We start from the raw sequence: 25,792 nt of genomic DNA on the forward strand, positions 1-25,792 counted from the left end.
CATTGCCAGTACAAGAACCTGGTTCCGACCATCATTATCTAAACTAGAGCCAGGTTCCCAAACATCTTTACTTGTAACAGGACCACATTCCTCATTATCATCAACTATTCTACAATGAGGTTTCCGACCATCATTGTCTATACTATAATGAGGTTCCCAAACACCATCATTGCCTGTAGCTGAACCAGGTTCCTGACCGTTATTGCCTGTAGCTGAACCAGGTTCCGGACTATCATCGGCAGGTTCCAAAATCATCTACCATTTCCTCTTCATTCTTGCACTCGCCCCCCCCCCCCCACCCCAGCCTGAACTAAATACTTCCAAAGCAAAATTCTTCAGATGCTGGAAACTGAAAATAAAGATATGCAACTTTCAGCAGGTTAGGCGGTATCTGTGGAGAGAAAAAGCAAAGTGTTTATGACCTTTTCCAGTTTTGATGACAAGTCATCTAGCTGAGCTATTGACTCCATTTCTTTCTCCATAGATGCTGCATGACGTGCTGAGTGTTTTTTTTCTCTTTTTTATTTATGTATTACAAGTCCCATCCCCCTGTCGGTTGGCAGGTCCCAATAATGTTACCCATTGTGACTTTGATGTTTGTGCAAAGCAGATGGAATCCTGTCACCTTTGAACTGAGTGACACCAGTGTTAAAGTAGAGCCTATGATCTATGGCTATTGTAAAACTAGCTGATGTGATGCTGCCGATGTTAAATATCTGATTGTTCTAACAGTTTCGTTATCCTGTGAAAATAATGTTGTTTTCCTACCCTTCCTGGGCTGTGTGGTGGTGGAGGTATGGGGCTTGACCAGAAGGGTTGAGCAGAGATCTCAGTTGACTGTGGTCCTCAGTGCAATGAATTATTAGGGGAAAAAACACCTTGATTGTCAGAACTCAGGTGCAGTGTCTAATGGGAAGGGTTTTCCATTCCCTTGTAGAGTGGGAGGGGTTTTTGTGAGGGGTCAGTAAGGGAAATGGGATGTGGGAGTGAGAAACTACTGAAGTAAATGCAGTGAGACTGAGAGTTTCAATGTTCACTGAAGCTGTGTGTGCCTCCCCTTGAATATACCAGACGTAGATAACTGGCACTGGCCGTCACCCCTGTGACTGGCCCCTGTTATATGGGCGGAACCTGAAACTGGAGGGGTTGACCTTCTGTTGTGTTAATTCCAGTGGGGAGGGGCTCTGGCAGTTTCTCAGCTGGGTCAGTGTCCCACCACTCACCTGTACACTTGATCCTGAGCTAGTCTCATTTCTGTGACACTAGATAGATAGATAGATACTTTATTCATCCCCATGGGGAAATTCAACATTTTTTCCAATGTCCCATACACTTGTTTTAGCAAAACTAATTACATAAATTACTCAGTAAAAATATGATATGCATCTAAATCACTCTCTCAAAAAGCATTAATAATAGCTTTTAAAAAGTTCTTAAGTAGTTTACTTAGATACATTAAATACAATCAACCCCGGCACTTTAACATATCTTACTCCTGGTGGTTGAATTGTAAAGCCTAATGGCATTGGGGAGTATTGACCTCTTCATCCTGTCTGAGGAGTATTGCATCGATAGCAACCTGTTGCTGAAACTGCTTCTCTGTCTCTGGATGGTGCTATGTAGAGGATGTTCAGGGTTTTCCATAATTGACCGTAGCCTACTCAGCGCCCTTCGCTCAGCTACCGATGTTATACTCTCCAGTACTTTGCCCACGACAGAGCCCGCCTTCCTTACCAGCTTATTAAGACGTGAGGCGTCCCTCTTCTTAATGCTGCCTCCCCAACACGCCACCACAAAGAAGAGGGCGCTCTCCACAACTGACCTATAGAACATCTTCAGCATCTCACTACAGACATTGAATGACGCCAACCTTCTAAGGAAGTACAGTCGACTCTGTGCCTTCCTGCACAAGGCATCTGTGTTGGCAGTCCAGTCTAGCTTCTCATCTAACTGTACTCCCAGATACTTGTAGGTCTTAACCTGCTCCACACATTCTCCATTAATGATCACTGGCTCCATATGAGGCCTAGATCTCCTAAAGTCCACCACCATCTCCTTGGTATTGGTGATATTGAGACGCAGGTAGTTTGAGTTGCACCATATCACAACACATATCACTACACCGAGTTTACAGCAACGGAAGTGCCGCCTCTGCTGTGTACTAGTGTTGGTGGCCCACAACAGTCTCCTCTTCCCTCCCTCCATCACCCATCCCTCTCCTACCGTCCTTGTATTCCTCCCCCTCTTGTGTTTATCCATCTTTCAATTGAATGCATCTCGGCCATCCTCTTCAACCCCTTCCTGCAGGAATAAGCTGTCCCACTCTCGGCATAATATTGCTCCTGTTAGTTTATTCAGCATTTCACCTTCTCTACGTCTACTTTACCAAGGTGGTTCATGATACATTTTCTCTGTTCTTCTGGGTTAGGGGTCTTCCCTCCTTTCCTCCTGTCAATTTAGTTCATCCATTCTGATATCAGGTTCAGCCTTCTCTTTCTTGAATGCACCACTCTCTGGCTGGAAGGCTGTGTGACTACCTGTGGGGAACTCCTGTCCTCAGGGTGAGGGCAAAGACTGCCGAGTGCTTTCTTCTGTTGCTCTTACCACTCAGAAAGCAAACCTTCCTTGGGTGGCGAAAGAAATTTGGCATGGCCTCATTGACCCTATTGTCAACAGTTTTGGGCCCCTTATCTCAGAAAGGATATGTTGTCATTGGAGAGAGTCCAGAGGAGGTTTACGAGGATGATACTGGGAATAAAGGGGTTAACATATGAGGCACGTTTGGCAGCTTTGGGCCTATACTCACTGGAATTTAGAAGAATGTGGGGGGATCTCATTGAAACTTACCAAATGTTGAAAGGACTAGATAAGGTGGATGTGGAGAGGATGTTTTCAATGATAGGGGTATCCAGAACTAGAAGGCACGGCCTCAAGATTGAGGGGTGACCTTTTAGAACAGAAGTAAGGAGGAAATTTTTTAGCCAGAGAGTAGAGGATCTGTGGAATGCTCTGCCACAGATGGCGGTATAGTCAAAGTGGAAGTTGATAGATTCCTGACTGGTTGGGGCATCAAGGGATATGGTGAGAGGGCAGGTGTATGGGGTTGAATGGGATCCGGGATCAGCCATGATGAAATGGCGGAGCGAGCTTGATGGGCTGAATGGCCTAATTCTGCTCCTATGTCTTATGGACCCTCACCAATTTTTATAGACGCTGTACAGAAAGTATCTGTCCCAGATGTGTCACAGCATGGTATGGCACCTGCTACCTGAGACCATAAGGAACTGCAGAGTTATAGCATCATGGAAATCAGCCTCCCCTCTGTGAATTCTGTCTACACTTCTCACGACCTCAATAAAGTAGCCAACATAATCAAAAACCCCACCCCCAAACATTCCTTTTTTCCCCCTCCTTCCATTGGACAGAAGATACAATAGATTGAATGCACCACTCTCTGGCTGGAAGGCTGTGTGGCTACCTGTGGGGAACTCCTGTCCTCAGGGGCTCAAAGACAGCTTCTATGCTGGTGTTTTGAGGCTATCGAGTGGTCATGTAGTACAATAAATAATTGACCTCTCACTCTACCTCGTTATGCCCTTGCATAATGCTATATTCTGCACTCTGATATTACTGTTTCCTTAGACTACCTCAGTGCAATGATGCGATGAAATGGTCCATATGGATGGCGTGCAAAAACAAAGCTTCTCCCTGCACCTTGGTACATGTGACAACAATGAACCAATTTACTAATTTAGTTTACCAAATCCTTCCTAGATCCTGACCCTCCTCCGGGCTCCCCACCTGAGGGTCTGGTGCACCACTGAACCTGTATGATGCTGGAGCCCACTGGGTTATCACTCTGTTATTTCGTGGAGTCATGAAATGTGTCAGCCCACTCAGCCCATCAAGCCAATGCTGGCTCTTTGAAGCTCCACCACTTCTCCTTAACCCTGTGATTGCTTCCTTTTCAAGAATATATCATATTCTTGGTTGCAAGGTTGTGTTGGATTGGCCTGCACTGCTCTTTCAGGGTGAACATCCCAGCTCACAGTTTAACATAACTCATTTCCCCTGAAATTTATCCTCACAGACGCTCTTGCTGTAGGAGCCATGTACTGATTTAATCTCTTTAAAAGCCTCTATTTAACCTGCTCTTCTACGAGCAGAACAGCCCCAAATGTACTAGTCTCTGCACTGAACTCCTTACATTCGGCTGTACTCTGTATTCACTGCCGAAGGTCTGGTCTCGGCATCAGTGAGAATAAGGAGGCAAAAGTCAGCTTGAGGCTACAATTAAAAACGGACTTTAAGTGGTTAATAAAGAGACTCTGATGTTTTGCTCTTTGACTGTTTAATAGTTTCCTGGATTTCATTATGAGGTAAATGAAATGGTTATCGGAGCTGCAGGCTTTTTGCCTCTGAGCCAGCAGCTGTGTTTGGAAATGATTCATGCATCCCCTTTGCTTCCCGGAACACCAAATTACTCTGTGTAAACTTCACATTAGCAATAATGCAAAGTTACTTAATTGTGTGATTGAATTCAGTTAAATGGGCTGAATAGAAGCTTCACTCTGTGTTACGTAGTGAGTTCTGCTTCAAGCAGGCAAAGCTGATTTGACTCCCCCTATTGAATACGCGCTTGTGTTGATTGAGCAATGTCCAGATGGTATATTCTGAGCTTGCTGTCCACTCGTTTCAGGACTGGCTCAGTACAGTGGAGACCCACGGATAGAATGGAACCTGAATGAACATAGCACAAAGGAGGCGGTGCTGGATGCTGTCCGAAACCTGCCTTACAAAGGCGGGAACACACTCACAGGTACTGTATCTTGTCCAGGTGACCAACTACGTAATGCTTGGCATCTTGGGGGCCATAGACAAGCTTATCAGTTTCAATTGTTTTCATGTATTAAATGAGAATGATGAACTACACACAAGAGATGTTGGAAAAGTGCTGGAGGACCTCAGCATATTAGGCAGCATCTATGGAGAGGGATAAATAGTCGATGTCTCAGGCCGAGGCACTTCATCAGGACTGAAGAGGAAGGGGGGAAGAAGCAGAATGGGAAGTTGGGGGGAGGAAAAGGAATACAATCTGGTAGGTGAACCAGGTGATGGTTGGGGGTTTAATAAGCTGGGATGTGATAGGTGTAAGAGGTAAAGGGCTGAAGAAGAAGGAATCTGATAGGAGAGGACAGTGTCTATGGGAGCAAAGGAAGGAAAAGGAGCACATTTTCAGAGGGAAATGATGGCCTGATCGGGAGAAGAGAAGGATTAAGAGGAGAATGGAAAAAGAGAGAAGGGAGATGGGGGAGAAATTACCGTAAGTTAGAGAAATTGATCTTCATGCGATCAGGTTGGAGCCTACCCTGATGGAATGTGAGGTGTTGCTCCCCCACCCTGAGTGTGGCCTCGTCACAGCAGTAGTGGAGGCTACGGACTGACTTGTCGGAATGGGAACGGGAAGCTGAGTTGAAATGAGGGGTCACCGTGATATCCCCGCCTTTTGTGGTGGTGAGTCAGAGGTTTGGGTTCAAGTCTGATACTCACAATGCAGTACTGACAGAGCATTGCACGGTCAGTGTTCCCCATTTCAGATAAGAGATTCATGTATAGATGGGGCCAAAGTTAAATATCTCAACCAGAAGCTGCCATCTCCAGCAATGTAATACACACTCATTGCTGTGCTGGTGTCAGGGGGCAAAGTGACTGTCTTTAAACTCCAGAGTGGGATTTGAAAATCCAAAAATCAGACATGCAAAGGGACTTGGCAGTCCTTGTGCAGAACACCCTGTAGGTTAACTTGCAGATTGAGTCAGTGGTGAGGAAGGCAAATGTAATGTTAGCATTCATTCCAAAAGGGCTTGAATACAAGAGCAGGGATGTAATGTTGAGGCTTTATAAGGCACTGGTGAAGCCTCAACTTGAGTACTGTGAACAGTTTTGGGCTCCTCATCTAAAAAAAGATGTGCTTGCACTGGAGAGTGTCCAGAGGAGGTCCAAGAATGAAAGGGTTATCATACAAGGAGTGTTTGATAGCTCTGTCTCTGTACTCACCAGAACTTAGAAGGATGGGGGGGGGGGGGGGGGGGATCTCACTGAAACCTTTCGAATGTTGAAAGACCTAGACAGAGTAGATGTGGAAAGGACGTTTCCCATGGTGGGAGAGTCTAGGACAAGAGGGCACAGCCTCGGGATAGAGGGTCATCCATTTAAAAAAGAGATGTGGAGACATTTCTTTAGCCAGAGAATGGTGAATTTGTGGAATTTGTTACCGCAGACAACTGTGGAGGCCAAGTCATTGGGTGTATTTAAGGCAGAGATCGATAGGTTCTTGATTGGACACGGCATCAAAGATTATGGGGGGGGGGAGGCCAGGGAGTGGGTTTGAGGAGGGGAGAAAGGATCAGCCATGATTGAATGGCGGAGTAGACTCGATGGCAAATGGCCTAATCCTGCTCCAACGTCTCATGGTCTTATATGGATCACATGCCGGCAGAAAGGATTTTATTTAATTTGGCACCATGTTCAGCACTGCTCTGTGAGCTGACAGGCCTGTTTCTGTGCTGTATCACCCTATGCTTTATGCTCTGTAGGTTGTGAAAGGCGCCATAGAAATGCAAGTCTTTCTATTGTGATGAGTTTAGGGAGAAGTCAGAGGTCTGTTTCATTATGGACAAAGGGAGAGTTGAGTGAAATGACGTCTGGAGTTTGTGAGGCATTTGCATCCCACAGTCACAAGCTGCTCTCTTGAAGAGAACTTTGGAAAGATGCACAAGGAAACGAGTGGGTGTTCTGCTATTTCCATTCAATTTACTCTTGTGCTGATGGTAACTAAAATGTTCCTGTAAGCCTGGTGTCTGTGCCTTGTTCTGTGAACTGGTTCCAACATAACCTTGTAGGTCAATAAAAAACTGCAGATGCCAGAAATCTGGAACAAAGACAGAAGATGCTGGAGATGCTCGGTAGGTCAGGCAGCGTCATTGGAGAGAGGACCAGTCACCCGTCAGGGCGTTGGGTCTGCGACCCTTCGTCTGGACTTATTTCAGAACCCAAATACAAAACCTGGCTGTTGCAGACAGTGAGCACCAGTCTGGTGTCAGTTGCTCTTGCACTTCCTCATCTCCTTCACTCCAGCCTTGGTGAACAAGTCTACAAGCTCTGTGTCCTAAACCCTGGAATTTCTATCCTAGACCTCTTTCTCTAATTCACTAAGTTTTCAAAATTCCATGGCTGATCGAGTTTTTGTTCATCTGTCAGATTACCTCTTGTGTCTGAAGGTCAAATTACTGATGAGCTGAGTTACAGCACGGTGTTGAGGTATTAGTAACCCAGAGCACTAGGTCATTGATCTGGAGATGCGAGATCAAAGCCCACAGCAGCAGCCCATGGAAATCACATTTAGTTTGAATAGGAGTTGGTCTTGGTAAGGCTGACCATGAACTGTCTGATTATTGTAAACAATTCTCTCATTCACTGATGTCCTTACAGGGAGAGAAAGTCTGCTCCCTTAACTTTGTCTGCCTTGTATGTAGCTCCAGATCCATAGCAAAGGCTCCTAATAATTCAGGAATTCAGGGTGTATTAGGCTTGAACAATTAAGATTGGTCTTGGAAGTAAAGTTCAAGGCTCGAGTGAGCTCCTCCTCCTCCATCTCCAAATTAGTTACCATGGAAACCAAGGTGTGCCAGGTGAGGTCGAGGTTTCTGCTTAGGCTCTCTATGGTAACTGTATTACCCTGAGTCTAAGCATTGTGGCAACTATCTGGAAAGTCCAGCCCTGGAGGGTTTTGGAGGCTGGATCATTGGAGACACTGAAGGAGGAAGCAGATGGATTTTGGAAAATTGGGAAATTGTGGGTGATGTGGAGCTGGCACAGAGAGGATTTTGAGGCCTCATGCAGATCAGCCATGATCATATTGAATAGTGGGGCAAGTTTGAGAGGCTGAGTGGCCTAATCCTGCTCCTATTTTCTTGCGTTCATTTATTGTGGGAATAGGCAGCTCTAAACAGCCCCTAATCTGTTATGAGACCAAATCATTTCTGATGTGTGCCCTGGACTGGTGTCGTTAGGGATAGAAATTGAGGTAGAAATGTGTCTGGAGGTAAAATTCCTCATAGTATTCTGGATGGGATTACATGTAAAAATGATGCTGGACCAAATGGTCAGGCAGCATCTGTAAAGGGAAATGGACTGTCAATGTTTCGGGTCAAGCCCCTTCATCTGGACTCAAGTCTAACTATCTGTTAGGTTGCCTGAAAGACTGACTGGAACTGAGCAGATATGTTCCTCTAGTATCCAGATAATAGCATGTGCAGGCCCTTGTGCCTCTGGGTTGCCTGTTGTGCCGCCATTCTAACTTGTCTCTTTGCACCTGCTTTTAGGCCTCGCTTTAACTTACATCCAGGAGAATTGTTTTAAACCCGAGGCTGGATCCAGACCAGGAGTGCCGAAGATTGGGATCTTGATCACAGATGGCAAATCGCAGGATGATGTTTTTCCGCCGGCTAAAAGCTTACGGGATGCTGGCATCGAGCTCTTTGCCATAGGTAGGTTCCCTCCTTTCCCTGGCGGGATGTGACCTGTGCAATTGCTGGTGATTTTTTTCCATGCATCAGATTGAAGTGGGCTGGCTGGCTTCTCCCAGGGGTTTATTCAGCACTGTAGTTTGTGTGTTAGCGAGTCCTGCATAAGCAGACTCGGTCAAAGAGCAGGTGGATCTCTGTAAGGCTCGGGAGAGCTCTTTGTGTGCCGTGCAGCACAGTCTCTTGGAAGGAGTGCAACATCCTCAACATTCCCTGGATGCCTGGCCTGTGACCACACAGCATAGAGGAATTCCCTGGAAGTCAGTCAGAACCTTGGATCGGCACAGTGGGAGGACTGAAGACTTTGCATCAGCCGTGCACGTCAGCCCATCTCCCCATCCCATCAGCCACCTGCAGAGACCATGGGTCCCACCTTGGAGTCACCACAGAGCAGGAGCGGAAGTCAGGCTTCCCCGGTCCTGAGGGGCTATTCGAGACACCCTTCCAGCTGCTCGTGTGGTGTTATTCCAGGCACAGAAAGGTTTCTGTGCTGAAATGGATATTTAGAGTGATGGAGATATGTAGCAGAAAGAGCCTCTTTGCCCATCTTGATCATTACTAGGTTGATAATTCCCCATTTGATTGAGAACTGTTTACAGTAGTGTGGAAGGATGCTTTTGAAAATGTGGCCTTTGCAGGTGTCACTGCATTGTTAATGTCACTGCTTTGTTTCACTGTCTCCATTGCAAAATAGGTGTGAAAAACGCTGATGCAAATGAGCTGAAGGCGATAGCCTCCGAGCCTGACGAGACACACGTTTACAACGTGGCTGACTTCAACATCATGAACACGATTATTGAAAGCCTCACCAAGACGGTGTGTGAACGTGTGGAAGAACAGGATAAAGAGATAAAGGGTATGGAACTGTTTATCTGTGTTCTGCCTCAGTGTAATCGCGTTCTACCCCAATGGTAATAATTGTAACGTTGGCTGGACAATAAATGATCAATTGGCTGAATGCACATAGTCAAAGACCCCACCCGCCCCAGACGTTCTCTTCATTTCCCTCGGGTGGAAGGTACAAAAGGCTGGAAGTACGTGCATCCAGGACAGCTTCCATCCTGATGATACAAGACTATCGAACGGTTGGCTGGTACAATAAAATGGACTCTTGGCCTCACAGTTTATTTCATCATGGCCTTGCACCTTGCTGTCTGCCTACACAGCACATTCCCTGTAACCGTAACACATTATCCTGCACACACACAAAATGCTGGTGGAACGCAGCAGGCCAGGCAGCATCTATAGAGAGAAACACTGTCGATGTTCCGGCCCGAGACCCTTCGTCAGGACTAACTCAGGACTCCGTTAGTCCTGACGAAGGGTCTCGGCCCGAAATGTCGACATCGCTTCTCCCTATTGTTATGATACCAGCCCCCTCCTTTGTGAGAATTGCAAGAGCCCTAGTGAAAGGGGGGTCAATGACCCGAGAGAGAGAGAGCAAGAGAGAGAGAGACAGGCCGAATGGACACAGGAAATGGAAAGACAGCGACGTGCTGGATACCGCATTCCACTGGGACAAAAGCTGGCGACTGTGGCATTGTTCTCAGGAGACACCTGGGAACTGCAGACGTGCCAACTCGCAGGGACATTGTAAAGCCCTCGGGCAAAGTGGGCTGGTTGAGAGAGAGATTGCATCACCTGCAACCTGATTGACACCTGAGATCCCGTGAGGCAGTATAAAGAAGGGTCTGAAAGAGGACGACCCTCAGACGCACCAAGGAGACACCAAGAAGCACGTTATCGCTTCCCGTGGGAACGGGAAGCCATTTTGAAGTAAGCCACGTGCGTTAAATTCCGAATGCGGGGTTTGTGGCTGGAACCAACGGAAGATCGCTTTTAACTAACAACGGGGAAGATCGCTCCCCTGATTCCACGGATGTAAACGGCAAGTTTTTCCGTTTATCTCTCTCTCTCTCTCCAACACGTGAGCCCAAAAGGGAAAAGCCTGCAGACTTCAGAGTGACTCTTTATATTTCCAATTGGACTCAGTATTATACCCTAGACAACGAAAGAGCTTATTTCTGAGTGATTATTAATGTACCTGCGTTTTAGATTGAGTATTGACGCATGTTATCTGAATGTTTGTATTAACCTTAATTTTTGTGCCCCTTTATTAATAAAACTTTGGAAAATAGTACCATTGGACTTCAACTGACATATCTATCTTTGCTGGTAAGTGAAACCAGTTACTGGTTTCATAACACTATAGATGCTGCCCGGCCTGCTGTGTTCCACCAGCATTTTGTGTGTGTTGCTTGAATTTCCGGCATCTGCAGATTTCCTTGTGTTGACATTATTCTGCATTCTGTGTTTCTCTTGTATTCAATGTGCTGTTCTAATGAAACGATCTGTCTAGATGGCATGTAAAACAAAAGTTTTCACTGCACCTCAATAATAAACCGATTTACCAATGTTATTTTTAAAATGTTCACTTTCCCTTTTTTTTGTAAGTTTCAGTGACTGTAACCATCTATTTGATGTGAGTTTTGCATGAGAGAAAGTCTCATTCTTTCTCTGTTTAATGTCCACCTCTTTCTTTCCTTCTGTCCCTCTCTCTGCATCTTACCCACAGTTTTAAGTTTATGGATAGGAATACCTTTCTCACTTCCTTACACTGATGGCTTTGTTATAAAGAAATTTATGTCTGTAAATGTTGCAAAGTGGCTGAGGGGAACATTCTCGATGCTGATGAAAATAGTGCACAGCCGGTATTCCCCCCACCCCACCTCCACACTCAGTTTGTACCTTTCTTGGGCTGAACATGGAATCGAATCCAGATTCCTGCACTCATCATATAAATGTCAAGTACATGCAATTGCAAAGAAAGCACGGCAGCACCTCTACTTCCTCAGGAGTCTACAGAGATTTGGCATGCCATCAAAAGCCTTGACAACCTTCTACAGATGCGTGGTGGGAAGTGTGCTGACTGGCTGCATTACAGCCTGGTGTGGGAGCACCGATGCCTTTGAGTGGAAAACCCTGCAAAAGGCAAATGATTCAGCCCAGTACGTCACGAGTAAAGCCATTGAGCGCATCTATACGAAACGTAGAAAGGCAGCATTCACCATCAAAGATCCTCACTCTTTCCTCGCTGCTGCCCATAGGTAGAAGGCACAGGTGCATCAGGACTCACACCACCAGATTCACGAGCAGTTACTACCCCACAACCATCAGGCTCTTGAACACTCATTATATTCTGGTTTTCCCACAGCCAGTAATCTCACCTTAAGGACTCTTTACCTTGTTATTTGATGCTCTCGTTATTTATTACTATTCACTTATATTTGCATTTGCACAGTTTGTTGTTCATTGCTCCTGTTTACAGTTACAGATTATGCCAGCAGGAAAATGAATCTCAGGGTTGCATGTGGTGACATGTATGTACTCTGATAATAAATTTTACTTTGAATTTTTGAACTCTTAACTTTGCCTTTGTAGTATTTTGTCACCATTTAATTGACAATTCTGATTTGAATTGCCCTACCAGATCACGATGAGGGGTCTCGGCCCGAAACGTCAGCTGTTTATTCCCATTCAAAGATGCTGCCTGACCTGCTGAGCTCCTCCAGCACATTGTGTGTAATGCTCTAGATTGCCAGCATCTGCACTACCTCACGAGTCAGGATTCTTTCAACAATGCGTCTGTTTGAGCGCTCATTGACACGCCAAACCTCCTTGAACTTCTACGAAGGTGACGACACTGGTGTGCCATCCGATATGTTAACAGCCAGGACTTTGAAGCTGTTGATGCTCTCTACCACCGATCAAAATCGGTGCATATTTTCCCACTTGCCCCTTTTCTGAAGTGAACAATCGGCTCTCTGGTTTTACTAATGTTCAGCGGTTGGTTGCAGCACCACTTCAACCAGGTGCCCGACCTCCCTCCCGTACACTACCGATCATCACCCGCGAGCCACCCAACCCCAGTACTGTCACTGGTGAGGGCTCACATCCTACTCCAGAGCTTTGGGCTTCAGTTGGGAGTAACCACTGCACAGGGAGAGCAGCACTACTGAGATAGACACACCTTGTCTGAACTGGTAAAGTATGTCTGCATGTCTTTAGTAAGCAGCAGTCTGTCAAGCTGGTAGCTGGGATTCTGTGAGGCTGAAATCTGACGTGGAAAAGCAAGCTGATCTCTTCAAATTAAAACAACCATCCAACCCCAATTCCAACATGTATTTAATGAGGGTCTTGTTAAATAAACTTCCACCCCTCATGCTCTCTTACATTTTGAAAAGCAAGTCTGTTAACCATAGTAACAAGCAGATTTTTAGAGGAATTCACCATGGCAGGCAGCATCTATAGGAGAGAATGTAAGTTGACGTCTCGGGTCAAGACACTTCATCTGGACTCCAGTTAACCCTCGTCGTCTGTGCAGTTTAATCCCACATCATCACAGAATTCAGGCTGGCTGCTTGTAACCAGATTGCAGTATATAGACTCCTGCAGTGAAGTGGGTGTTGATTATTGTATGAAGGGTTTGGGATGTCTTGCAGATGTGAAAGGTGCTACAGAAATGTCTTTGTTGATCTCACTGTCCTTAGAAGCAACTTCAGCCCCAGTGGCACCCACGGACCTCGTCATCACTGATGTCACTGCTAGGAGTTTCCGTGTCAGCTGGTCACATGCACCGGGGAACGTGGAGAAATATCGCGTAGTCTATTACTCCACCACAGGTCAGCCAGAAGAGGTACTTCAACCGCAAGCTCCTAACTTTGAGGTTGTACAGAGGACATTAAAGAAGCAAAATACTGCAGATGCTGTTAAACAGAGACAAAATCAGAAAATGCTGTAAACACTGAGCACATCAGATGAGAGAGAAGCAGAGTTAACAATTCAGCTCAATAATGTATTGCCAGAACTAGCAAGCGCTTAAAATAAAGCGGGTATTAAGTAGTGATACAGTGGGAGGAAAAGAATGCAGGATGGAGAGCAAGTGATTAAAATATGAAAGAGGGAGGAAGTGAGATAAGTGAGGGTAGAGGAGGTGTGTCCAGGGGTATATGTGATACAGTAGATCAGAGCAGGGAGGTGTTTGAGAAATAGGGCAGTGATGCCGATTGCCTGATTATGTTAGTGTGGTTACACATGTTCGGTTGAACACATCTATAAAGTACATTTTGCGTTAGAACATGGAACATGAACGGTACAACGGAGGAATGCCCATGTTGTTACGTCAAACTTATTAAACTAGTAATTAAACCATAACTATCCCTTTTGTCTATATGATGTCCACATTTCTTCATTCTTTGCCCATTTCAGTGCATTTCTAAGCATCTCTGACATATGTCTATCATACTTGCTTTTACCACCATTTCTGGCAGTGAGTTCCAGGCATCCACCACTCTCTTAAAAAAGAACTGCCCCTTCACTTCTCCTTTGAATTTGCCCCCTCACCTAAATGCTTACCCTCCACTGTCAGATATTAAGTGCACGCCCTCCAGCATCAGATATTAAGTGCAGGCCCTCCAGTGTCTGATATTAAGTGCAGGCCCTCCAGTGTCAGATATTAAGTGCAGGCCCTCCAGTGTCAGATATTAAATGCAGGCCCTCCAGTGTCAGATATTAAGTGCACGCCCTCCAGTGTCAGATATTAAGTGCACGCCCTCCAGTGTCAGATATTAAATGCACGCCCTCCAGTGTCAGATATTAAATGCAGGCCCTCCAGTGTCAGATATTAAATACAGGCCCTCCAGTGTCAGATATTAAGTGCACGCCCTCCAGTGTCAGATATTAAATACACGCCCTCCAGTGTCAGATATTAAATGCAGGCCCTCCAGTGTCAGATATTAAATGCATGCCCTCCAGTGTCAGATATTAAGTGCACACCATCCAGTGTCAGATATTAAGTGCAGGCCCTCCAGTGTCAGATATTAAATGAAGGCCCTCCAGTGTCAGATATTAAATGCAGGTCCTCCAGTGTCAGATATTAAATGCAGGCCCTCCAGTGTCAGATATTAAATGCAGGCCCTCCAGTGTCAGATATTAAATGCAGGCCCTCCAGTGTCAGATATTAAGTGCAGGCCCTCCAGTGTCAGATATTAAATGCAGGCCCTCCAGTGTCAGATATTAAGTGCAGGCCCTCCAGTGTCAGATATTAAATGCAGGCCCTCCAGTGTCAGATAGTAAATGCAGGCCCTCCAGTGTCAGATATTAAATGCAGGTCCTCCAGTGTCAGATATTAAATGCAGGCCCTCCAGTGTCAGATATTAAATGCAGGCCCTCCAGTGTCAGATATTAAGTGCAGGCCCTCCAGTGTCAGATATTAAATGCAGGCCCTCCAGTGTCAGATATTAAATGCAGGCCCTCCAGTGTCAGATATTAAATGCATACCCTCCAGTGTCAGATATTAAGTGCAGGCCCTCCAGTGTCAGATATTAAGTGCAGGCCCTCCAGTGTCAGATATTAAGTGCAGGCCCTCCAGTGTCAGATATTAAGTGCAGGCCCTCCAGTGTCAGATATTAAGTGCACACCCTCCAGTGTCAGATATTAAATGCACACCCTCCAGTGTCAGATATTAAGTGCACGCGCTCCAGTGTCAGATATTAAATGCACGCCCTCCAGTGTCAGATATTAAATGCACGCCCTCCAGTGTCAGATATTAAGTGCACGCCCTCCAGTGTCAGATATTAAGTGCAGGCCCTCCAGTGTCAGATATTAAATGCATGCCCTCCAGTGTCAGATATTAAATGCATGCCCTCCAGTGTCAGATATTAAGTGCAGGCCCTCCAATGTCAGATATTAAGTGCAGGCCCTCCAGTGTCAGATATTAAGTGCAGGCCCTCCATTGTCAGATATTAAGTGCAGGCCCTCCAGTGTCAGATATTAAGTGCAGGCCCTCCAGTGTCAGATATTAAGTGCAGGCCCTCCAGTGTCAGATATTAAATGCACGCCCTCCAGTGTCAGATATTGTGCACGCCCTCCAGTGTCAGATATTAAGTGCACGCCCTCCAGTGTCAGATATTAAGTGCACGCCCTCCAGTGTCAGATATTAAGTGCACGCCCTCCAGTGTCAGATATTAAGTGCACGCCCTCCAGTGTCAGATATTAAATGCACGCGCTCCCGTGTCAGATATTAAATGCATGCCCTCCAGTGTCAGATATTAAGTGCAGGCCCTCCAGTGTCAGATATTAAGTGCAGGCCCTCCAGTGTCAGATATTAAGTGCAGGCCCTCCAGTGTCAGATATTAAATGCAGGCCCTCCAGTGTCAGATACTAGCTGCTTCTACACCTCTTGTGATATTACAAGCTTCTATCAGACCTCCCCTCAGCTTCTGCCGCTTCAGAGAAAACCACCCAAGTTTGTCCAGCCTCTCAGAGTACTGAGGCTGATAGCAAGATTTTAAAGGCAGCTGCTTTAACTCCCGTTTATTCCGGGAAGATTACCATGGGTCAGAATCCAATACCAGGCAGGATCAGTTAACGGCCCCTGAATCTGATGAGCTCTTTCTGGCTAGTGTTTCATTAACAACTGCTGGGTGCCCTAGCCAATTTACCAGCCTCTGTGTAACTGTAGGCCCTAGTTCTAATTCTGAAGCGCAGTTCTCTGGTCCCATACTCCAACATGTTCCACTGATTTTCCCCTAATGTTTTGAAGACTGCAGTCAAATTCCCTTTGTAAGTCTAGGTTGCAGTGAGTACAACAGTAGTTTCTATAATTTCTTTAAATAATTTAAATCAAATTTGTAACTGCATTCTGAACTGATTCCAATCTGATTTTGTTTTTGACTGTATTGCTCCGCTTTGCGGTACCTTGTTTCTGTGTAAATCCAAGTTGTTCATGATTCTTGTCGGGCTCTGGGCTGTGTAGGAGGTAGGAAAGGGTGAGATTGGTTGCGGAGTAGGTCTATATTGATTGGCACAACATTGTGGGCCAAAAGGCCTATAATACGCTTTACTGTTCTATGTTCTACGTTCCATATTCGATTTAGCTTGTACCTAGTTCCACTTGGAAGATGTTTTATTAAATATTATTCTTGTTCAAAGAAAGCAGGGATTTTTCACCACTCATATTCAGACCAGGGGCAATTTGCAGCTGCCAATTAGCCCAACAACCCGCATGTCTTTGGACTGCGGGGCAAACTGGAACACCAGGGGAAAAGCCACAGGGTGACGAAGTGAGCATGCAGACACCACACAGTGAGCACCGGAGGTCAGATTGAGCCTGGGTCTCTTCAGTTGTAACACAACAGCTCTATCAGCTGCAGTACCAGCTCCAATTAAAACCACGTTGTTGTTTAAAACTTAAAAACTCCAGCCATGGTCTGACTGAGCTTTACAGTGTTGTATACACCTTATCAAGCCCCATAATACTTCAGTATGTCTCAGTGTGAGGACTCTGATGGTAATGGCATAGGAATTATATAATGGTGGCACAGATAAAATGCATGCGTCTCTCTCTTTCTCTTTCACTTCTAGGTGGTTGTGGATGGGACAGAGTCTACTGCTCTGCTCCAGAACCTGATGTCCCTGACGGAGTATCAGATCGCAGTGTTCGCCATTTACACAAAGGCTGCAAGTGAGGGTCTCCGAGGCGCAGCAACGACATGTGAGTATCACGTGGCTAAGCTTCAACTCCTCATCGAAGCCAGAGCCAGTCTTTCCTGAACGCTGGCTTCTTCTCCAGTGACTCTCTACACTTTCCGCTGCCTCGGGGAAGCCACTGGCATAATCAGAGAGCCCTACCACCTGGTCATTCTCTCTTCTCACCCCCTTCATCAGGCAAAATATACAAATATACAAAAAAGCTCGAGTACCACCAGGCTCAAGGACAACTTCTGTCCTGCTGTGCTAAGACTTGAAGAGTCTCCACGTACGGTAGAGGTGAACCCTTGATCTCTCATTCTGCCTCATCATGGTTGTTACATTCTGTAATTGCGACTCTATAGTCTTCATCCTGTCTTAATTTTTTGCTACCTCTTTATATTGTTTCTGGAATGAGCTGTCTGGGTAGCATGCAAACAAAAGATTTTCACCAATTATGAGAACTACCAACCCTCTTGGAGTCTCCAGGAGTTGGAGATTGGACACCTGGTCACTGCTCTGATCTGGAGAAAAATGTCTGATGGCTTTAGCAAGGGAAAGATTGGAAATGGTCAAGGAGCATTTAGGCAGCACAGAATGGTGGGAGGTCGAGATCCCATGATAAGATCTCTACATCTGAGGCAAGTTGGTAACTTGTACTTAAACATCAACTCTGACATTTGAAACTTTAAATATTTGGGGTTGAGAAACAGTTATGATTATGCATGGAATGCAGGAACAGTGATGAAAACATTTTCTTTTGTAATAAAGGTCAGCCAGTAGAAAGAAGGGTCTTACAGGGGGCAGGAGACAAAGATTTTGGCAGAGCCTATTCTATAAAAGTCTGAAACAACTCACACAGTAATTTATCAATAATGCTTTGTAGCATTGGACAGAAGATCATTCATTGTTCACAAAATTAGACCACATGGCAGTCCCAGATTTGGTTTAAGGTCAAGTTCATTGATGTTAGTCTATAAACCTGAGAACTGTAAGATCCTTGTGGATGTGGAGGGCAGACTCAGTTTTGTGGGAGGATCTAGAACCAGGCTCACTGAATAAATTTAGATTGAGATTAGGCAAGGGTTGTGGGTCTTTGGAATTCTTTTTCTCTCTCGAATGGCTGTGGAAGCAGAGTGTTTGAATACTTCCGTGGCAAAACTAGATTGCATCTTGATACGCAATGGGTTGAGGGTGGGTAGGAATATGGAGCTGAGGCTACAATCACATCTGAGAAGGGCTGAATTGCCTCTTCCTCCCTCTGACTGATCAGGTTGTATTTTAAAGGGTAAATTCATGACTGAGTACTATACATAGAACAGTACAGCACATGAATTATGTGAACTATTCTAAACATTATGCCTGTGCCAAGCATAGCACTAAATTAAATTACAGCCCTTCTGCCTGCTTCTGATCCATATCCCTCCATCCCCCGCATATTCCCATGTCTATCTAAAACTGTCTGAAATGACACCTTTGTTTCTGCTTCTACCACCTCCGCTGATGGCCTGTTTAGGCAGCCTCCTCTCATCTTCAATACATGTTCTTGTATCTTTGATGTTTTTACCCTGGGGGGAAAGATTCTGACTGTCTACCCTAACTCAGCCTCTCATCACTCTGTCAGGTCTCCCCTCCACAGCAACCTATCCAAATTTGTCCGTCTTCTCCTTGTAGCACGTGCCCTCTAAACAAAGTTAAATGGAATAACTAGATTAATCCAGTTAACTAGAATGTTTTCCATCTAACCAGTGCAAACCTAAAATGCATGGTAGCCTTACAAAGTATGATGCTGGTTTGCAACCGGGAGCTGGAGCCAGTGCCATTGGCGAATCGAATTGCTGTCAACGTCACTGGGAATTGGCTCTTTACTGCTCCAGTTGGCTTTGTCCTTAAAGTAAGCTATTTTTCAGCTTACTTTATTATTAAATGTAGAGGCATTTGGCAGTGTATTTGACATGACTGAGGCCCTATTCTAAACATAATGAGGTAATATGATCTCAGCACTGAACGTGAAGGGTTTGAATCCCACTGTAGTCACTTTAATGCATAGGTGGGGCTGACAGTCCCCGTGTTCCACTGCGGGAGTACTGTACTGTCTGTGGTGTTGTACTAAAGGGGAAAAGTTCCAACCAGGTCCCTCTGTTCTGTCATGTGGGCATGAAGGACCCCACAAAATCTAGTGGAAGAGGTGTCCCGGCTACACTTACCCCTTGAAGCAATATCGTCAAGCCTGATAGTCTGGTCAGTATCATGTTGCTATTTGTGGGAGCTTGCTGTGCATAAGTTAGCTGATAGGTTTCCCCAGTCACCAAAAACCTAACCTGGTCCAGCCTCATGGATGCTGAGGCGGAGAAAGCACGCGAACACTTCTACATCCTCAGAAAGCGAAGGGTGTCCCCAGTGACCCTCTGCAGGTGCATTGTAGAAAGCAGCCTGTCCGATGCAGCTCAGTGTGGTATTGCTGCCGCTCTGCCCAAGTCTGGAAATAATTGCAGAGAATTGTGAACTCAGCCCAGTCCATCTCACAAGCCGGTCATCACTACACTGACACCAGCTTCATATCCATCTGCCTCAGGAAAGCAGTCAAGGGTGCTTCCAACCCTGGGTACTTTCTCTTCTCCCTAGACAGAAGATTATTTAGAAGACTGACATTTTACTACCTTAATGCAAGATGTATAGCATGAAATCACAAACACGAGTGCAGAGTAGTAAACAAATCACAAACAAAAGAAGCTTCCCACTTCCACCCAGCCCTCAAATTCACCTAGTCCCTTTCCAACACTTCCGTTCCCTTTCTCAGCCTGACTGTCTCTATCTCCAGAGACAGCTTGTCGCTGATGTCTTTTATAAACCATCAGACTCTCACAGCTTCCTGAACTGTACCTCATCCCACCCTGCTACTTGTAAATCACCATCCCCTTCTCTCAATTCCTCCAACTCTGCTGCAGTTGCTCTCAGGGTGAGGCTTTTCATTTTCGAACGAAGGAGATGTCCTCCTTTTTCAAGCACCATCCTCCACCATCAAAACTGCCCTCAACCATATCTCTTCCATTTCACACACGTCAGCTCTTACCCCATCCTCACGCATAGGGTTACGCTACTAGGGATAGGGTTCTGCTTGTCCTCACCTACCACCCCACCAGCCTCCATGTCCAGCACATATTCCCTGGAACTTCTGCCGTCTCCAACTGGATCCCACCACCAAGCACACCTTTCCCACCCCCACTTTCTGCTATGCACAGGGATTGCTCCCTATGCGACTCCTGTGTCCGTTCATCCCTCCCCACTGATCTGATCTCCCTCCTGGCACTTATCCTTGTAAGCGGAACAAGTGCTTCACCTGCCCCTACACCTCCTCCCTCACTACCATTCAGAGCCCAGAGCAGTCCTTCCAAGTGAGGCGACGCTTCACTCGTGGGTCTGTTGGGGTCATGCACTGTGGTCTGTGCTCCCGATGTGGTCTCGGTGATAGCCGACGTAGATAGGGAGACCGCTTCATCGAGCATCTATGCTCTGTCTGCCAGAACAAGCGGGATCTCCCAGAGACCACTCATTTTAATCCCACTTCCCATTCCCATTCTGATATGTCTATCCATGGCCTCCTCCACTGCTGTGATGAGGCCACACTTAAGCTGGAGGAACAACACCTTGTATTCCGTTTGGGTAACCTCTAACCTGATGGCATGTAATGCCTCCCCCCACCCTCACCATTTCCCATCCCCTTGTCCCTCTTTCATGTTACTCCTTGCCCCCCCTCCCATCGTCTCCCTCTGGTGCTTCCCCCCCACCCCGCTTCTTTCTTTCGTGGTCTTCTGTCTCTTTCACCAATCAGCTTCTAAGCTCCTTACTTCATCCCTCCCCCTCCAGGTTTCACCTATCACCTCCCCACCTTTCAAATCTACTCCTCAGCTTTTCTTCTCCGGTCCTGCCGAAGGGTTTCGGCCTGAAGTGTCAATTGTACTCTTTTCCACAGATGCTGCCTGGCCTGCTGAGTTCCTCCAGCATTTTGTGTGTGTTGTTTGTATAGCATGATCTGTCTAGATTGCGTGCAAAGCAAAGGCTTTTCACTGTATCTCAGTACACAGGACGATAAGAAACCAGCTACCAATGCCAATGGTGTATACGTTTCAGAAAGTAGCCATCTTGCTTTATAGCTGTCAGGGGGCATTTCAGTAGGGCTGGAACTTGGAGTGGAAATGCAGGTGAGCTCGTCAACTTAAAGCAATCATCCGATTCCAACTTTATACCACATTCAATGAAAATCTTGCCCAATATACCTTCCGTCAAATGCTAGTAGCTCTGGCACTTCACTGCGGATCACTTAGGAAGAGCAACTTCCCCTGCGTCCTAGGTGGTCTTCAGGCACCAGGGAGAAAGCTGAAACAACTTGTAACAAAGGTGGCGTGAGAGGAAGTAGAAATGCGGCAGGCGAGTGGGGGCAGCAGCTAGGCTGAGAGCTAATCCAACCATACCAGCAGAACCATCACTTCTCCTGGCCAACGCCCGCTCGCTAGAAAATAAAATGTACTCTCTGCGACTGTGAATGATTGCACAGAAAGAGATGAGGAACTGCTATATTCCAGTTTTCACCGAAACATGGCTAAACAACAACTTGGCCGACTCGGCATTTCGACTTGACGGGATGACACTGTTCCACGCAGAACAGACTCCCTGTTGGGGAAATCCAAAGGAGGTGGAATCTGCGTGTGCATTGACAAAATTTAGTGCACAAACATGTGTAGATAGCAGGCACTGTTCTGGGGCAATTGAACATCTTACAATTAAAAGCCAGAAACATTACCAGCTCGGGGAGTTTACGGTTTCGTTCATCACTGGCGTAAACATCCCCCCAACCCCCCCGAGCACGAACATGAAGGACGCACTGGGAAAGCTTTACAGTATCGTCAGCCCTCTACGAAACAAGCATCTGGATGGTCTCTTCGTAATTACAGGAGACCTCAATCATGAGAACCGGCAGGATATTTTACCCAAATTCCACCACCACCAACATGGCCACTAGGGGAGCAAACAAACTGGACCATGTTTGTACAAACAGACACAGTACTTACAAAGCCATCCCCTGACCTCATCTTGACTTCTCTGGCAATGCCTCCACCACATTAACACCAGCATGCCGACTGCTGTGGAAAATGGAGAAACCAGTGAAGAGGACTATCCAGAGGACTGTTTTGAATGGACTTGTACAGGACTCTATATTTCAGGATTGTTCTAAATGTATTAACCGGGAGATGTTCAAGGAGGCCGTCACAACCAGAGAAGACAGAGACCTCAAGGATTATGCCTCACCTGTCACCAGCTAGATCAGTAAGTGTGCACACGTTGATAGTACTTCAAGAACAGTCATCTCACAGCCCAACCAGAAGCCCTGGCTGAACGCTGAGGTGCGCTCGCTACGAAAAGCCGAGGATGGTGGTGCTTTCAAGACCGGTGACTGAACAGCCCTCAGGACAACCAAGAGAAACCTCAGAGGGTTGAGACCTCCTACCCCTCAAAATTCAGGAACACCTGTCCAATAACGATTTTCAGTGTATGCAGCTGGGTGCTAAGGGCTTTACTGACCGTGCAAGGAAAAACCTAATCGACACTGCCAGTGACACCTCCCTCCCTGACACTCTAAACAACTTCTACGCACGCTTCGAGACTTGCAGCCCAACGCCTGCCACAGAAGTTACTCCTCTCCAAGGTGAGCGGCCACTGTCTGTAACAGCAGCAGGCTTGAGAAGGACTCTGAAGGGAGTCAGGTGCCTGAGTACTTGGGGAGAGTGCACGTCAGCTCATTGACATCTTCACAGACATTTTCAACACTTCCCTCATCCAGGCTGCTGTCCTCGCGTGCTGCATGTCAGCTGCCATCATCCCTGTACCAAAGAACTCTACACCTTCGGAACTAAATGACTTCTGCCCAGTGGCACTGATGGCAATCATCACGAAACGCTTTGAATGGTTGACAATGGCACATATCAAAAGCTCCCCTGTTGCCACATTGGACACTCACCAATATGCTTACTGAGAGAACCACTCTTTGACAGATCTTATAGCATCTGTCATGCACTTGGTCCTGACACACCTAGAAAACAAGGACATTTCTGTCAGAATGTTGTTCCTGAATCTCAGATCGGCTTTCAACACTATTGTCCCATAGATCTCCTACTCCTCGGTCTAAATACACCACTGTGTAACTGGGTGTTGAACTTCCTAACAAACCGACCGCAGGATGCGTAACCGCTCCTTCCTCTCCACCATCCTCTCCACGGGTGCCCCCTCAGGGATGTGGGCTGAGCCCATTTCTGTACACTCTGCTCACACATGTTTGTATGGCCAAACACCCGAGCAGTCTCATCATCAAGTTTGCCGATGACGCAGTGGCGGTGGGGCTCATCACCAAGGACGATGAGGTGGCCAGCAAGGTGGAGATGGAAGAACTCAATGTCTGGTGCCAGGCAAATAATGTCATCAAGATAAAGGAAATGATCTCGCACGACCTCTCATGTTCCCAGACACATCATAAGCGTTCAAGAAAGCTCACCAATGCCTTTACTTTCTGAGGAGAGTGAAGAGAGCTGGACTTTGCACATCCATACTCACTTCACTCTACAGATGCGCAGTAGAGGACAGCTTAACGAGCAGCATCAATGTGTGGAAATTGCTCTGTAGTGAACAGGAAGGCTCTACAATGGGTGATCAAAACAGCCCAACGCATCACCGGCACCAGCCTACGCATCATCAAAAGCATCGAGACACAAAGGTGCCAGTGACATCATGAAGGATCCACCCACCCTGCTCATGGACTGTCAGGGAGAAGACTATGTAGCATCCACACCAGGACCACCAGATTCAAAACCAGTGACTTCCCCCAAGCAGTAAGACTGGTCAACACCTCCACCCACTAACCCACCCCACTGCACCTGACCACCACTACTTTATCATTTCCTGTCAGTCACCTTACGTACAGACATTCCTCTGCAATCAATCTATGTTTATAATCTATCTTATAAGAAGATAAGAGATAGGAGCAGGAGTAGGCCATCTGGCTCGTCAAGCCTGCTCCACTATTCAATAAGATCATGGCTGATCTCAAAGGTTTCAAAGGTACACTTAATGTCAGAGAAATGAATACAATCTTCATCCTGAAATTCTTTTTCTTCGCAAAACATCCACGAAAACAGAGGAGTATCCCAAACAATGAATCACAGTTAAATGTTAGAGCCCCAAAGCCCTCCCCAGCTCCCCCCTCCCATGCATAAGCAGCAGCGAAGTAACAGTCCCCCCTCCTCACCAGCAAAAAAAAGCAATGGAACCCCCCCCACCGAGCACTCAAGCGTGCAGCAAAGCATCAATAAAGACACAGACTTGCAGTACCCCAAAGACTACTCGTTCACCCGGTAATTCAACATACCACAGGCTCTCTCCCTTCCTAACAAGGGAAAAAGAGGTGTCTCCATTTCACAGTGAGAGGGGAGACATAACAAACAACTCACCGATTTATGATGTTAAAAGTCCATTGTGTTGCTTTTTCCGAGCGCTGTGCCCAAAGAACTCGGATCTTTGGGCACATAGCCAAAGATCTTCCATCTCCCACGACACACTGATTTCCTGCAGGGGCATCAACCTCGAGTCCACCCACCTCCAGAGCCGTGAAATCTTGAAACTCTGAACATGAGCTAATCTTATAGGCCGCGTCCTTGGCATATCGAATAATGGCCAATCGTGAGACCCCGAGAGCAGGTCCCATTCCCGCAAAGAACAGAAGTCAGCGTGTAATTCCAGGTCAGGGTCTTCAAAAGAACCCAAAAAGGGAAAAATAAAGATATTAAAGATAGAAATAGAGCAGTTTCCGAAGATGTAAGCAAAGGAGTCACCGTTAGGTACCATTGTCTCTCCTAAGCTCCTCCTCCTGACCATGGAGTCATCTCCACCTACCTGCCTTTTCCCCATAACCCTAATTCCCCTACTATGTAAAAATCTATCCAAACTTGTCTTAAATATATTTACTGAGGTAGCCTCCACTGCTTCATTGGGCAGAGAATTCCACAGATTCACCACTTGTTGGGTAAGTCAGTTCCTCCTCATCTCAGTTCTAAATTTACTCCCCTGAGTTTTGAGGCTATGCCTCCTAGTTCTAGTCTCGCCTACCAGTGGAAACAACTTTCCTGTCTCTATCTTATCCATCCCTTTTGTAACACCTGTGTAACACCGGTCTTATCGTGTGTGACTGGTTGCCACATTCTTTGAGAAAATCAAATGAGAGAGTACTGCACTGGGTTCTAATAGGCCATCAGAAGATTCTAGGTATCGGAAGGAGGCAGTGAATAGAAACCACATACTTCTGGAGATAAGTTTTGTTTATAAGGAAAAAAAAACAATATGTACAAAATATTTACTTGAGCAAGGACAATTCAAAATTCCAATGTTCTATTTAGGTTCCAAATCTTAGATATCAAACCAAAATAAATTCCTTTTTAATTAGAATCAGTGAGATTCCTTTATTACTCTAATCTCTCTGACTAATTAGATCCAGTGTTATTCCCTATTTAAAAGTTTACAGTCTAAACTTTCCTTTTTACTTATCCTGAGTTAGTTAGAAAGCCAAATATAATTCCTATTCTTAGATATTATAGTGAACTTCAGTTTCAGTTCCAGGCAGTATATCTGCAAGT

General features: G+C 46.0%; 1 protein-coding gene across 4 annotated transcripts in view; it reads left to right on the forward strand.

Annotated features, from left to right (window-relative positions):
* Positions 1 to 25,792, forward strand: part of col14a1a (collagen, type XIV, alpha 1a) — a 219,484-nt gene that overhangs the window by 81,066 nt on the left and 112,626 nt on the right. For all 4 annotated transcript variants that reach the window (XM_073050216.1, XM_073050223.1, XM_073050227.1 and 1 more), the window contains exons 7-11: positions 4,700 to 4,819; positions 8,385 to 8,549; positions 9,280 to 9,441; positions 13,136 to 13,281; positions 17,010 to 17,139. In XM_073050216.1, coding sequence (XP_072906317.1) covers positions 4,700 to 4,819; positions 8,385 to 8,549; positions 9,280 to 9,441; positions 13,136 to 13,281; positions 17,010 to 17,139 — 723 coding nt within the window. The remainder of the gene's footprint in view (positions 1 to 4,699; positions 4,820 to 8,384; positions 8,550 to 9,279; positions 9,442 to 13,135; positions 13,282 to 17,009; positions 17,140 to 25,792) is intronic.

This window comes from Hemitrygon akajei, chromosome 1, assembly GCF_048418815.1.
Source record: "Hemitrygon akajei chromosome 1, sHemAka1.3, whole genome shotgun sequence".
Taxonomy (NCBI): Eukaryota; Metazoa; Chordata; class Chondrichthyes; order Myliobatiformes; family Dasyatidae; genus Hemitrygon; species Hemitrygon akajei.